Below are 13648 nucleotides of genomic sequence, written 5' to 3' on the forward strand. Positions count from 1 at the left end.
CTCAAAACCCTAGGCCTTACCCTTAAATCATGAGAGAGAGGGGGGAAATGGAAAGGGGGCACTATTTCGACATTCTATTGATATTGGCAGAGAAGATGGCGGTGGTGGAAATGGTAGATTAGCTGTGAAAGATGAGAATGTCAAAAGCAATGGTGGACCAGCGAGTTGCAATGTTGGCATATAGGTGGAGAGCCATGGTGAACATGCTTGATGGGGTCAACATTGAGTCATACCAAGGGGATCAGGATCGAGATCGGGATTGGGGGACGAGGGGAAGGATCGAAGAGAGGAGAGGAGTTAGATCAAGATTAGGAGAAAGGGTCGTGACTCTTTTATGCAATAGGGGTGGTTTGATCTAGGCAAATTTGGTCAAAATTACTTGAAACGAGGCAATCCAGTCTATTTAGCTCGATGTGGTCTAGTTTTGGCTGGTTTTGTATCTTGCCTAGTTTTTGGGAGCCTGAATCATCTTGATTCTATGTCAATTCAATTCAATGTGGCCCAAACTATTTGGTTCAAGATAGTTCAACAAACCATGACTGTGGCTTTAGGAGTATAAAACTTCTATTTGAGGTAATATACAATTTTGGAAACTCTTAGAAATTCAAGCCCGCACATGCTCCTAAGCATATTCTTCAATTACATTATTCATTTATTATTTGTTTCTTCATTCATACTTCCTTTGGCTCTCGATCTGGCAACTAAGAGCTCAATTATCTCCAAAGAATATTGAGTTTGTGATGGAAGATTGTGAAGGTGTAGTAGTGATGGATCATTTAATGATCCAAGACCTCACCCAGCAAGGCTAGCCAAGAAGTATTATTTAGGTTCCCTAGCCTATACAAGTACCCAAGATTTTCTCAGCACTCACACGACTTGGTCTAGCTGGAACACATGCTTGCATGATCCTCAAATACTCCCTTTGTCTAAGCCTTGGCATCCTCATTAGGCTAAGGCTACAAATCCAATCACGAATGCCATGATCGTTCCATGGCCAGTAGTAAAAGGGCCCATGTTGCAGCATCCCTTAATCTACATGGGCCATGGGTTGGGTCCACTCTAATACAATTTGTAATAACCGAAGGCCTTATCCAAAAGGGATAGCTGGAAGGGGTATTATTTAGGTTCTTTTGCCTTATATAGATACCTATAATCTTACCAATGCATAACAGATGTTGGCACTAAACACACTCTCACATTGGTCCTCATATCTTAAGTGGTATAAAATGTCGCTAGCCAACTAAACCCAAAAGTGTAAGTCATAAGGAAAGGGTCAACAAAGAGTATTAGGCTTTACACCTAGCCCCTTGCATGCACCCTAGACCATGCACATGGAAGGTCAACCAAGTTGAGACAAGAGTCAAAATAATAGATAATCAAGGACAATTAAATCCATAACCAAGTTGGAGTGATACAATCTCCGAGTCTTCAAAGAACTTGAGCCACCAAGGTTTTGAATGCCGTGGGATGAGGCCATTTGAGATTTTTCATAAACTGGGATGCTTCATGACGTATCCTCCCATGCAGGTTCATTTCCCAACTCATCCTGTCTTCAAACTACGGATAGTGGGATGTCCTAGCATCCTACCGGTATTTGAAACCTTGCTGAGCTCTAATACTATGTTAATTAACCAATTGATCCAAAAGCTCAAGCTGATAAGAAAAGTAGAATGACATATCAACCATAAAGGCTAGCCAAAAGTTTCAATTTGGGATCCTTGGTCCTGTTTTAAGTACCCAAGATCTACATAATGCATGACCTATATGGGAGTAAAGACATGCCGACACAGATCCTCATGCACCACCTATCGTTTAGGCCTCAGTGCCCTTGCCATAGAAAGGGTCTAATTACAAATTCAATCCAGATATCACAACTAGCTCATTGTCAGCCCCAAAAGGGCACGTGCTGCAGTGTTTCCTAGTCAAGCATGGGTCATGGCCCGAGTCCTTGTTAATACCTTCTGTAATGACCCAATGACCTCCCAAAAAGGGTAGCCAAAAGTTATAATTTGGGGTCCTTGGTCTTGTTTAGGCACCCAAGATCTTCCTGCACACAACCATTGTGAGACTAAACTTGTCCCAGGGTCCTCGCTGAAATGGTCAGCAATGAATATGAGGCTCAACATAGAAGGCCTATAACCAATTGTTCTGGTGGTGCATAATGCTGATGGATGGTTCAGGTGGTGCATGATGCTGAAGAAATTCTTGGTCACTAAATTTGTTCTTATCATGCTTTTCTTCATTATTATCTTTTTTAAAATTCTTGTGTAGTTAGATTATATGTTCAAACCATTCTCACCTCTTTGTTTTTCATGCAATGAGAGCATGCATCATACATGCCTTTGTACTTGTCGCTCAAATGGTTACCTTTTCTGCTTACATAGAATTTGATTATTTTGTTTGCAGACTGTACTGGAACTCTGTGTAGATGACAGATGTAGGATGAATCATTTAGCCTCCAGTCTTGTAGCTCTTTCACAGGTCTGTCTTGTGCTTATTAGTCATGCATACTTTGTATTTTATATATAATCTTTCATTTTTTTATGTTGATTTTTTCCTCAAAGATTTCATACATATGTTAAATGGGAGGGGTTTTTTTATCTTTTTATAACGGCATCTGCTTTGTTGATTTTCACTACTGGTATTTGAATGTTTTAAGAAATAAACATTTGTTGACTGAGTCATGTAGTATGCTACTTTGGGTTGTTAGGGTTTTTCAGTTCTAAGAAATAACAAGGAATGAGTAGTGAAGGTTGTAGTCTGTAGCATGCATGATAAAAGGTTATGTTTCCTCAATAAAATGGCAAATAACCTTATCTTTTTTTCCTTAAGATGGGTCTACCTAGATGATCAGAGATCTGATCTTTGTTTTTCAATTGAGAAAGATCAGAAGTCCATTATGTTGGGCCAGATAAATAAATAGATAAAAATGGTGTTTTAGTCTTGGAATAGCAGCTGCAGAATGCTGCCTACATCATTATGATAGAATAGAACAGCAGCAAAAAGTTGGAAAATATTAAGATGTTAGAATCTCGTGTCTCCTAATATTATATGCCATGAGATTGCCAAGCTTTAATTTTTATCCACAACCACTGACTGCTATAAAATATAACAGTGGTGAGTTTGTTTGGGTTGTTGAAGTGAAATTTAGTTTCTGATGCATGAGTTGGACCTTAAACTATATATGCTGGGGATGGTACAGATGGCTGATTCAAATGAGGCCAGCTGTATATATCATTATATTGTATCTAGACATTTCAAATTTATCACCAATTTATAAGATTCGCTAAAGGTGGATGTACAGAGAAGGCAAAACCTCTGTAGGCCAGTTTTTTTTGTTTGCTGATCAAAAATACTAAATTGATCATATGCATCGGAGTCCCTCTTGTTAATAATTCCTGTTCTGACTTATAGTTATTAAACCAGGCCATTTGAATATTTGCAGCAAGTCAAGAGGACCATAACCAAAGTATAAAATCCATCATAAGTCTGCAACCTTTATGAGTGATTGATAATTTCCCAGAAATACAGGTTATTAAATTTCAAAGTAACTTTTTGTTGCTACCTCAGGTGATTTGGTGATTGGTTTCCTGGACTAACTCCCATGTGTATTCATCCTCAGATTTCTATGCATGTTAACTGAAATAGGGGGAAATTTACATATTGACCCCTTCATTTCTTACATGAGGGTACTGAAAAGCACCATATTGCAGTCTTGCTAGGATTAATCGAAATGTAATAGAAATGTTGGCTGTGCAATAAATTCCATAGAATTATGATAATATAGTTTAACCATGGGTAAATATATTTCAAAAATCTACCATGGAATCTCATTGTGAAATTTTGCTGGAGATAAGAGTATTGATGCATGACTTTGATCTCAATAATGGATATACTGGCTTCAGTGACCTAAATACTGGAGTAAGAACAAAATCTAGAGACCTTGCTTGTTTGTCCTTGTTTTATTCCTATAGAATTTCTCTCAGTATGTAACAAGTAGTTTATAATGCTAGAATTCTATCTGGAGCCAATCAACTGTACTGGGAATGGGTTTCTTGTGTGGGAACTTTCATTAATTGCCCTAGAGATCTTGTGATCCGTCTAATTCCAATGTCTCTATAAAATTTTGTCCTTTATAGCACCAATTTTCCCACTTCCTCTTCTATGTTAAGGTACTAGGACTTTCATCTGAGTGCACACATAAGGCACTAACTTTATGATTTTGCTCCGACCTACCAATGCTGTCTGCAGTTTAGTTCACTTTAAAGCCAATATATTCATGAAAGCTCAAATGTCACAGTAACCAACATCCAATATTGTTAGAATCTGGATGGTTAGGCTTGTCTGCTAACAACTCTTGAATTCCATTTCCCTCCCTACAAGCGAGGTTTCAACCAACTGTAAGCCATTCATGAAGACAAGAATTGCTTGGACATCTGGGTTTAGCAAAATATGGTACCAAGGATGAACGACCTTCATTTTTGCTGGAATGACAACCTCGTCCATTTTCCTGATGATCGTCTTCGTTATGAGTTGACCCTTTTTTGTCAAATACAAGCATGAAGGATCCTGATTTGATCTTCTTATTAAGTTCTACATGTAGCCTCTTCTTGACCTTTTCTGCACTCCCACAAGTTTTGGCACCTTTTTAGCCTCTCTTTCCTAGTTTGAGCACTTCCCATCATGTTGTCTGTCTTTCAGTCCATTATTAGCTCTCAGAATCATGCCATCTTTAAACACTGCAGGTGGCATTGTCTCATTCCGCATGTTGAAGAATCTGATTATCGTATCAGACTATCAGTACTTAATCAATCACTAGCCTGTTAACTGTTTGACAAGGCTTGTGGTTACCTATATCCTTAAGGGTGCTTGCTGCTGCATGTTTTTAGGCTTGTGTGCCACCCAGTACTTAGGGATTCTGCTCCAATGTTACCCTATCCTATATATAGCAAGGTCTTTGAAAATCTCATTTAGTAATGGGAGTTGTCAGCTGATCTCATTTTGTTAAAGGATTCCCCTCTGCCTAAAAAATGAAATAAAGCAAACTTGTCATGCACTTCTTGTGTGTGTGTGTGTGCAGTCACCCAAATTTTGTGTGTGTTGACAATGTAGCTGATTATGCTTCCTTGGATACTTATCAGTGCTGATTGGGTTAGTGATTGATCAATGTACCAGTTACTAGATTTTATATCCTTCTTTGGTGGTTTCTTCATCTTCTGAGCAACCAGGAGACAAGATATTGACAGGTTGAGTACATTATGATTACTTACTACACAATAGAAGCTTTTCTGTTTTGTCATCTTTCATGTAGAGGGGTCTCACATTTGCTAGTCCTAAACCTCTTTACTGTGGCATCCTCACTTGTTTTCATACAGCAAGCCTATTTTCTGAAAGCAGTAGAATGAGATTGAACATTGCTTTGTCTGCCACTCCTGCCTGCATATTTTATTGCTTTAGTGTATTGTGTCTATTTAGCAACTTGTAGACCTCTTCATTAAGACCCCTAATATCTCATGTCTCTAACATGCATTGGGGAACTATTGACTGATGATCTATCATGGTATTTGGCTGTTTATTAGCATATTGATTGTATGAGGCTTTGTACATATGAAGGTGCTCGTATTTTATGTGATTGTTGCAACTGTGGCTATGGCCTAGTTTAGGTGTTCAGCATTCACATATATGGTTCACTGCATCTTTGCATTGTTCCACCATGTACTCATTATTTTCGCCTTTTCAATTTATATATTGGTAACCAAAAAGAATTCCTGTGGTCATGTGATGCCAAATTGGATCGACAATGTCTTATGACCCATCCAATACAGTCCTAGTTTGTCACCCAGCAATTTCTATGATTCATCCAACAATTCCCCCTCTCCTAAGCTACCTCTGACTCGCAGCATGTTGTCACCCAGCTAGTTTTCTCTCATTGTTTTAAAAATCAATGTAGTGACTGCATATGTGGCTATGTGACCATGATCCCTCAATGCAGTTATTTTATGTGACCAGACTACATATGAGCAAAACAGGTGGGCATACTCAGCATTATGCAACCGCATATGCTACCCACTCTTATCCTAGCCATGCAGGTAAGGTGGGTTCATGCAAATTGAGTGCGAGTTTTGAGCACTAAGTGAAGGATTTCACCTGGCTACTAACCTCACTCCTCTTTTTTAAGACCCTGAATCCTAGGCCCCAATCTCCTAAACTCAAGAGAGGACTGTAGGGGAGGTAGATGATTTTGAGATTGTAGGACAGTAGCTATGGCACTACCAATCACGGTTATGACAACAGTCATTGGCAGCTATGGCATTGGTAAATGACAATGGATAGATGGTAATAAATAGTAAGATACTATGAGTCCAATGTTATCTTTCTTTCTTTTTTTTTTTTCTTTTAGAAAGGTGTTGATGCAATGAATGTCATTGTGTTGTTATTATCAATGTGCTGCCTTTGTTGCTGTGCCATATAATCAGTTGTCACTGTTATTATTAATGTGTTAATCTATTGCTATGTTGTTTAATTGCTGCTAATACTCTTCTTATTGTTAATATAATTAGTTTGTTAATAATATTGTAGTATAAAGTACTAATTCTAAGAACAATAACGTTATAGTTATCTTTGTTAGGGTATTGTTAATTTTTTTTAATTTTGTTGATGTTACTATTGTACTTTTATGTGCTTTCTTAATATTTAAAAGATACAAAATGCTAATGTGTCTATGTACGACATATGCATTACATTATTTCCTGACCAGCCACATATTGGGGATGCCATTTAAAACACTAAACCATGAATTCAAGAACCACCAGAATGGGGAGGCACGACCTGTACCTTGTCATTCCAATGCAAATCAGTAGTGGTACAGGTGTTGAGACATGGAAACTTTGTGTACTGATACATACCAGCCATACTGGTGCATACACACGGTGCCATACCAGCCGTACCAATGGTACCAGTCTATACCAATGGTTTTTTTTTTTTCTTTGTAGCTATTGGTTTGGTTTTGTATGGTCTGGTACCACCATATCAGTGCTGTAATATGCTGATGGAAAAAGGGTACAGGGTTTGGTATCAGTATTTAAAACCTTGCACTTAAAACTCTCTCTCTCTCTGTCTGTGTTACGCACACATCCGGTCTATGGTGATGCAGATCCATTGCCTTGATAATCAGTCAAGTTTGCAATGATCTAAGTTCCAATATGTAATAAAAGAGTTGTTCCTCTATTATTATTTTTTTTTATAAGCACCATTATGTAAAACTGTTATTTAAAGAGTAAATACTATGGTAGGACATGATTCAAACATTAACACTTATCCTACTTATTTTTGTTTCAATTTTCAACCAATCCATATGGCAAAGGATACACTAAGTGAATAGCTGTAAAGACCAACCATTGTCTCCTCGGTAAGGTAAAGAACTACCGATGATAAATGCTCATATTTTTCTGTTGTACTTCTTTCATGATATCTTCCTAAGCCACTGATTCCACAATATAGTGAAAGTTTAGTTTATTCTTTTAATATGGGATTCTTAGAATTAGAAGTTGTCCTATCAAGTTAATCGAGAAACAGAATCTAGATCTTAATATTATCTGCACTCAGTTCATGATTTCTTCATGAAGAGTTGCTGTCTTGACCACCAGATCAAACAAGTTTCTTGGAAAAGACGAAAGACACTCAAAGAAGAATTGGAAAAAGAAAGCATTAAAAACATAAGCTAGGTTTTCTAAATCATGAGCATCTATCTAATAAATGTCAACTTGTATCATCATTTAAATGGATGTACGTGAATAGGAAACTTAAATGATCCTTATCTTTGCCTTGATTGATAAGAACTGGGTACCCAAAATTTATACTGACTTTTCTCAATTACAATACTAATTCCCAATGTTCTGATGCAACCCTGCCTAATGCTATAAAATGTGAAACATCATATCTTCTATGTGATTCTATGAAAACAAACTGTGGGTATGATATTACAATCTGATGGTCATAGAGTAATTTTAGTTAGACCAAAACAAAGATGGAGGTCTGCTTTAAATTGAAACTTGTATACATTTGTGCCAACATATGATTTTGAAGCCTTGCATCTTCCATATTCTGTTGCTTGACTTTTATTTTTTCCACCAGTTTTCATCTCATAGTGATACTATTAAACGATGCCTTGTGTCTAATATCTTGGAATTAAGATCATCAGCATGAGCTATGTTATTTTTCTTTCATTAGGGAATACCATTTTTCCATTCTGGCGATGAATTGTTGCGGTCAAAATCCCTTGATCGTGACTCATATAACTCTGGTGATTGGTTCAACAGGTTAGCTTTGCTATTTTTATTAGAGCTGGAGTGGCTATGCTACACTAGTTCTCATGTTCTCTTGTCCAAGCATATTTGTTTTAACTTTCAGTCTTTCAGATTAGATGTGTAACATCACCATATTAGGGGAAAACAATTACATATTGGTACACTTTTTACTGTATGTATTGACCTAATTTTAACTTTGTGTTTTTTCTTCCCGTATATTAAGGCTTGACTTTAGTTATGAATCAAACAACTGGGGTGTTGGACTTCCTCCAAGAGAAAAGAATGAAAAGAATTGGCCTCTGTAAGTATGCATCTGCCTGTTGTTTGACTAACTAGTGTATCAGTGATTCAGTATAGCATTTTCTTCACTTCAAACAGGTCATAGTTTTATTTCTTTTCTTTGAAGACATACATATTTTGTGTTTATCCAAGCCATTGCAGCAGTATATGAACATTATGTTTTTCTTTTTGGTTTATTGTCAGTTTGATATATTTAATTTGGTAATTGCAAACTTAATTTTCCCAGGATTAAGCCACGGTTAGCAAATCCATCCTTCAAGCCTCATAAACATCACATTCTTGCTGCAGTTGACAATTTTGTAGATCTTTTGAAGATTAGATACTCTTCACCTCTTTTCCGTCTGAGGACAGCCAATGCCATTCAGGTATTAATATACTGGTGCTGACAATCAAAGCTGTAAAAAATATCAAACTAATTGACTCACACACACTAAAAGTTATTATAAACTAGAATCATGTTTATAATTCGAAAGCTATAGAAATGCTTGACCTAAACTTTTTTTTGGTGTTTAATTACCAAAAAGCATTTTTTGTTGTTTTTTTTTTTTTTTTCAATTAATACTTTGGACGGAAACATGTACATATACAGAGAGGTGCTATTGTGTGCTTGGATGGACCGGGAATTTGGTCGGGTCACCTTCAAAATCGATGATATAGACCATCCAAATTTAAGATCCAAACTGCTGACCATGACCTACGTTATAAAAAACTATCCATTTGCATACCTATTCGATAATTAGATTAGAGACCTCCAAAACACATGAATTTTGGTTTCAGGCCTTTTTGTAGTGTCAATCATGTTCAACAGTTTGGAACTTTGGATCTTGAATTTTGACCTGTCATTGATTTGAGGGTGGGTGGACCAGGATAATTTTGACCTGTCATTGATTTGAGGGTGGGTGGACCAATTTCCTGGTCCACCCGAGCACAAAATAGCATAACTTCATATACACGTATATGTATGTATCTCTGTGTGTGTGTGTGTGTGTGTGTGCATGCGCGTCCATGCTTATATGCAATGAGTTAGAGAGCTTATCCTCTTGAATCATGTTACCAACATGCACTGGAGCTAAGCGATCTGGATTTCTGTGTTCTTGCCTATAAGGAAGTGGGAACAAACACATGGTATAGTTTATGTAACCAGTGGGCCATGTATTTCTGCCTCTGAGTTAGTTTTATGCAGCCAGTTTTTGATTCAAGCTGAGTGATATATTCATCAAAGCAGAATTGTACATGCAATTGCATGACACTGATCTACTTTGAATTTCATCGTTTATAATAGTTATATTGTCTCAATTCTCTACTGCTGACTTTCATGTTTGTTAGGAAAGAGTCCGCTTTCATAATACAGGGCCCTCATGGGTCCCGGGAGCCATTGTTATGAGTGTTGAAGATGGACATGAAGGAAGACCTGGCATGGCTCAGCTAGATCCAATGTAATGTACCCCCACGCAAAAGAAAATAATTTGGGGCAGATCATGCAATTTTACATGATGTTAATAGTTTTATTACTTGCTGCAGCTATTCGTATATTGTTATTGTCTTCAATGCATGCCCCACTGAAATCTCATTACAAATTCCTGCATTGAAATCAAGAATGCTTCAGTTGCATCCTGTGCAGGTAGTTAATTTTTTTGATGTGATCATGTTTTTTTATTTTGGATAAAGGACAAAATTACGATTATGAGTTCTGACTAATGAGAACTGGTGCAGTTGAAATTAGCAGATGAACTAGTTAAAGAATCATCATACAAGGCTGCATCCGGATGTTTCACTATTCCTCGGAGAACAACGTCAGTCTTTGTTGAAGTTAGGGGTGCTTGAGCATGCCTTGTATCTTTTGCTTTCATAAGGGTGCAAAAGCTGTTGGTATATTGGTCACTGTTTTAGATGCAGTAGTAACATGTCTGAAGTTTGTCATAGAAGAAATTGAGATTGAGTTTGGAAATATACAAGGCTGATGGAAATAAAAATGCCTTGTGCAACCTTTATGAATGTGATGCTATTGGTGTGAACGTTTCATTTTTTTTTTGATCAATATGTCCATATTACTGGAAGAAAAATTTTTTGTAATTGATGGTTCCGTTGTTAGCTTCCACAAATCTCGTGTGTTTGTCTGAAGGCTGCATGGTTTAACTAGAATCCACTTCACATTTTTTTTACTCATCTGTATCAGATCTGTCAGTGCATTTTGGTCCTTCACAATTGCAATCTTTGTCGTGGTTTTTTTTTTTTTTTTTTTTATTTTTTATGGGATGCTGCTTTTTTCGAGTTGGATAATATACTTTGCGGTAGACTAGGAAGATTGGTGGGAGTTTCAGGAACTTTCAGAGTTCCAGTGGTTAAGGTTGATAGCAACATCCTGATAATCCAGCACTAGGGTTTGCAGTGTAGGCCGTATCCTAGGTTTAGTTTTTGACTTGGTAGCTGTATTTGAACCTAAATGATCGGCAACAACTGATATGATTGCCCCATCCGGGCCTTCACCTGCCTACTATGCCCCAGGCTGCCTGTTTCCTGCATTACAAAGCTTGCGAGTTATATAATGTGTTGAAAGTATCAGCATCATCAAATCCTAGAAAGCGATATAGCAGTCGTTTCTACATCATGTTGTGCTTACACTTCTCCTTTTCATTTTCTTCTTGAAATCCCTAGGGACCGAAGCATATGAAATCCATCAAATCTATGAGTGGACGATGCGCTCATTCTAAAGCATATTGAACTCTTTGTTGGAGCTCAAAGTCCGTCATCCAATTTGCCCTTGTGACTTGCCTCGTGAGTCTGTGAGTGAACTCATGCTAAAATAAAGTTGATGCATAATTTGGCATCATACAACTGGCACATGTGATGCCTTTGGGCAAAACTGCAAGTAGTTGTTTCTGCGTCTCTGGATACCAATGCGCACCCATTTTTTGGATTAAAAAAAAGGGCGCCATACCATCATTACTGCAGCAAATCGCATCAGGTTTTATGATATTTAAGAATAAAAGTTAAAGATGAACTTATTAGCTAGACCAAAAGAAGTTTAGTAGCAAGAACCTTACAGTCGGCACCCTGTCTCAGCTTGAGGGTGATCTAATGTTGTCTTTTTTTTTTTTTTGGTAATAAGATCTAATGTTGTCTTTGAAACCGAGCTCCCATGCTGGTAATTTTGCATGGTATATTCCAAGTACAGATGCTGAGATGCAAGATATCCGATTTTTCAAGTTCATTGTGGATAAAGGTGTATTTTTATGTTTTTAGTGTGGTTTGTTTAGTGCGTTCAATTTTGAGCAGTCTTGATCCCATGCACAATTCAAACTGGATTCCAAATTAAAATGCTGCAGCACCTATAACTGTTTTGTAGCGGTCATGATGCGCCGACTTGGAATGATTAACACAAAATATGGCTCTCTTGCTTTTGGAAGGTTGTTCAGCAGGTTAAACCACTGTTTCGTTCTTTTGTGAAGTTTAAAATCCAAAATGGTTTATGTGCTCTGTTTTGGGATGATATATGGCTTCACGAGCACTCTCTCAAGAATAAATACCCAAAGATTTACGCCTGCTTTCATAATAAAGATATGGTGGTTGCGGAAGCTATCAATGCTCTTGCGGATCATCACAGTTCGTCTCTTTACGCAATATCAGTTGCACTTCCAGAACATCAGAAACTCAGACGGGATCTGTCAACTATCCACCTTTCTCAACAGCAGGATTCAATTGAAGAGAGGTGGTTTACAGCACGAAATTTTTCGATCAGACTTTGCTACAGATTCCTTCTTGATGGAGGGCTGCGACCGCATTATTGTACAGTGATCTAGAAAATCAGCATACCGGAGAGAATTAAATTCTTCTTATATCTCGCATATCAGGACACAATCCTGACCAAAAACAACCTTTGCAAGCGAGGATGGAAAAGATCAGATCGCTGCTCCTTATGCGATGCTTCTTTTGAGACGGTTGATCACCTATTTTTACAATGTCCGTTCGCTAGAACGATATGGTGTTCACTCCTGAAAGATTACTACCCAGATGACCTGCCATTCTCCCAATTGGAACTTCGGAGTGTTTGGAGGCAAAAGAGCCACAGGCAGAATTCAATCAGGGGTTTGGATATGTTGCTTTCAGCAGAGATTTGGAGCTTATGGAAAGAGAGAAACAAACGATGTTTTCATTTTCATTTTCATGTTTTCGTATAAAATTCATCACCTGTTTATATGATATTTTTCTTGACATATCTTTGTTTAACAATTTTAAAAAATGATATGAAAACCTTAAAACAATCTGAGTGTTAAATAACAGCCATTAAAGGTAATTTCAACTCCTTACCAAAATTAAAAAAAAAAAAAAAAGGTAATTTCAGCTCTCACATCGGATGTGTGTGCGCGAGAGAGAGCGAGAGAGAGAGCCTACGTGCTTGGAGCTGATACCGCAGAATTTTTTTTTTGTTTATTTGGGTGGATTGGCTGCCTTGCAAAGTTTTGGAGCAAATTCATACGGACGCATCAGTCACCAGAATATTCCGAAGGACATCCGGGTAAAGAAAAGGCTGACTTCATTGACTAATAATGGTGAGACTGGCATGCACACTAGGCTCCGGATTTGAATTTGGCCTTGGATGAGACCACTGGGCTCCACCTTCATCACCCAGTGGAGGTCCTCCACGTTTTGTCCTCTTTTGGTCCCCCCGGTTTCCAGTAGCAGCTGATACAACTGACATAATAAAATTATATTAGATGGTTTCAAGTCCTGACACGCATAGTGATGATTACTCCAAAAAAAAAAAAAAAAAAAAAACCCACCACGATGAGACCAGTTAGGGGACCACTATGGCAGACCAATCACGGCGCCAGCCTGGCGCAAACGTGCTCGACGGGCCCATCCTCGACAAGCCACGTGAAGAAGTGGCGTCATAAGTCCGGTCAGCATGTAAAGGTCATGATTGGCCTGCCGACCCCCGAACGCCCGACCTTTTGCCCGGTCTTATGGATGCATCCACCATCCAAGGGATTTGCAAATTACCGCCTGCTCCCGCCCGTTTCCTAAAGCAACTCCTCGCCGAT

The 13648-nt window shown here is 38.0% G+C and overlaps 1 protein-coding gene across 2 annotated transcripts in view; it reads left to right on the forward strand.

The window, feature by feature from the left end:
* LOC105043173 (pullulanase 1, chloroplastic) overlaps positions 1 to 10601 on the forward strand; it is a 71097-nt gene extending 60496 nt beyond the window's left edge. For both annotated transcript variants that reach the window (XM_073256123.1, XM_010920617.4), the window contains 7 exons: positions 2407 to 2481; positions 8230 to 8318; positions 8530 to 8607; positions 8833 to 8971; positions 9933 to 10042; positions 10128 to 10227; positions 10320 to 10601. In XM_073256123.1, coding sequence (XP_073112224.1) covers positions 2407 to 2481; positions 8230 to 8318; positions 8530 to 8607; positions 8833 to 8971; positions 9933 to 10042; positions 10128 to 10227; positions 10320 to 10430 — 702 coding nt within the window. In that variant the 3' untranslated portion in view covers positions 10431 to 10601. The remainder of the gene's footprint in view (positions 1 to 2406; positions 2482 to 8229; positions 8319 to 8529; positions 8608 to 8832; positions 8972 to 9932; positions 10043 to 10127; positions 10228 to 10319) is intronic.
* The last annotated feature ends 3047 nt before the right edge of the window (positions 10602 to 13648 follow it).

Source organism: Elaeis guineensis, chromosome 4, assembly GCF_000442705.2.
Source record: "Elaeis guineensis isolate ETL-2024a chromosome 4, EG11, whole genome shotgun sequence".
Taxonomy (NCBI): domain Eukaryota; kingdom Viridiplantae; phylum Streptophyta; class Magnoliopsida; order Arecales; family Arecaceae; genus Elaeis; species Elaeis guineensis.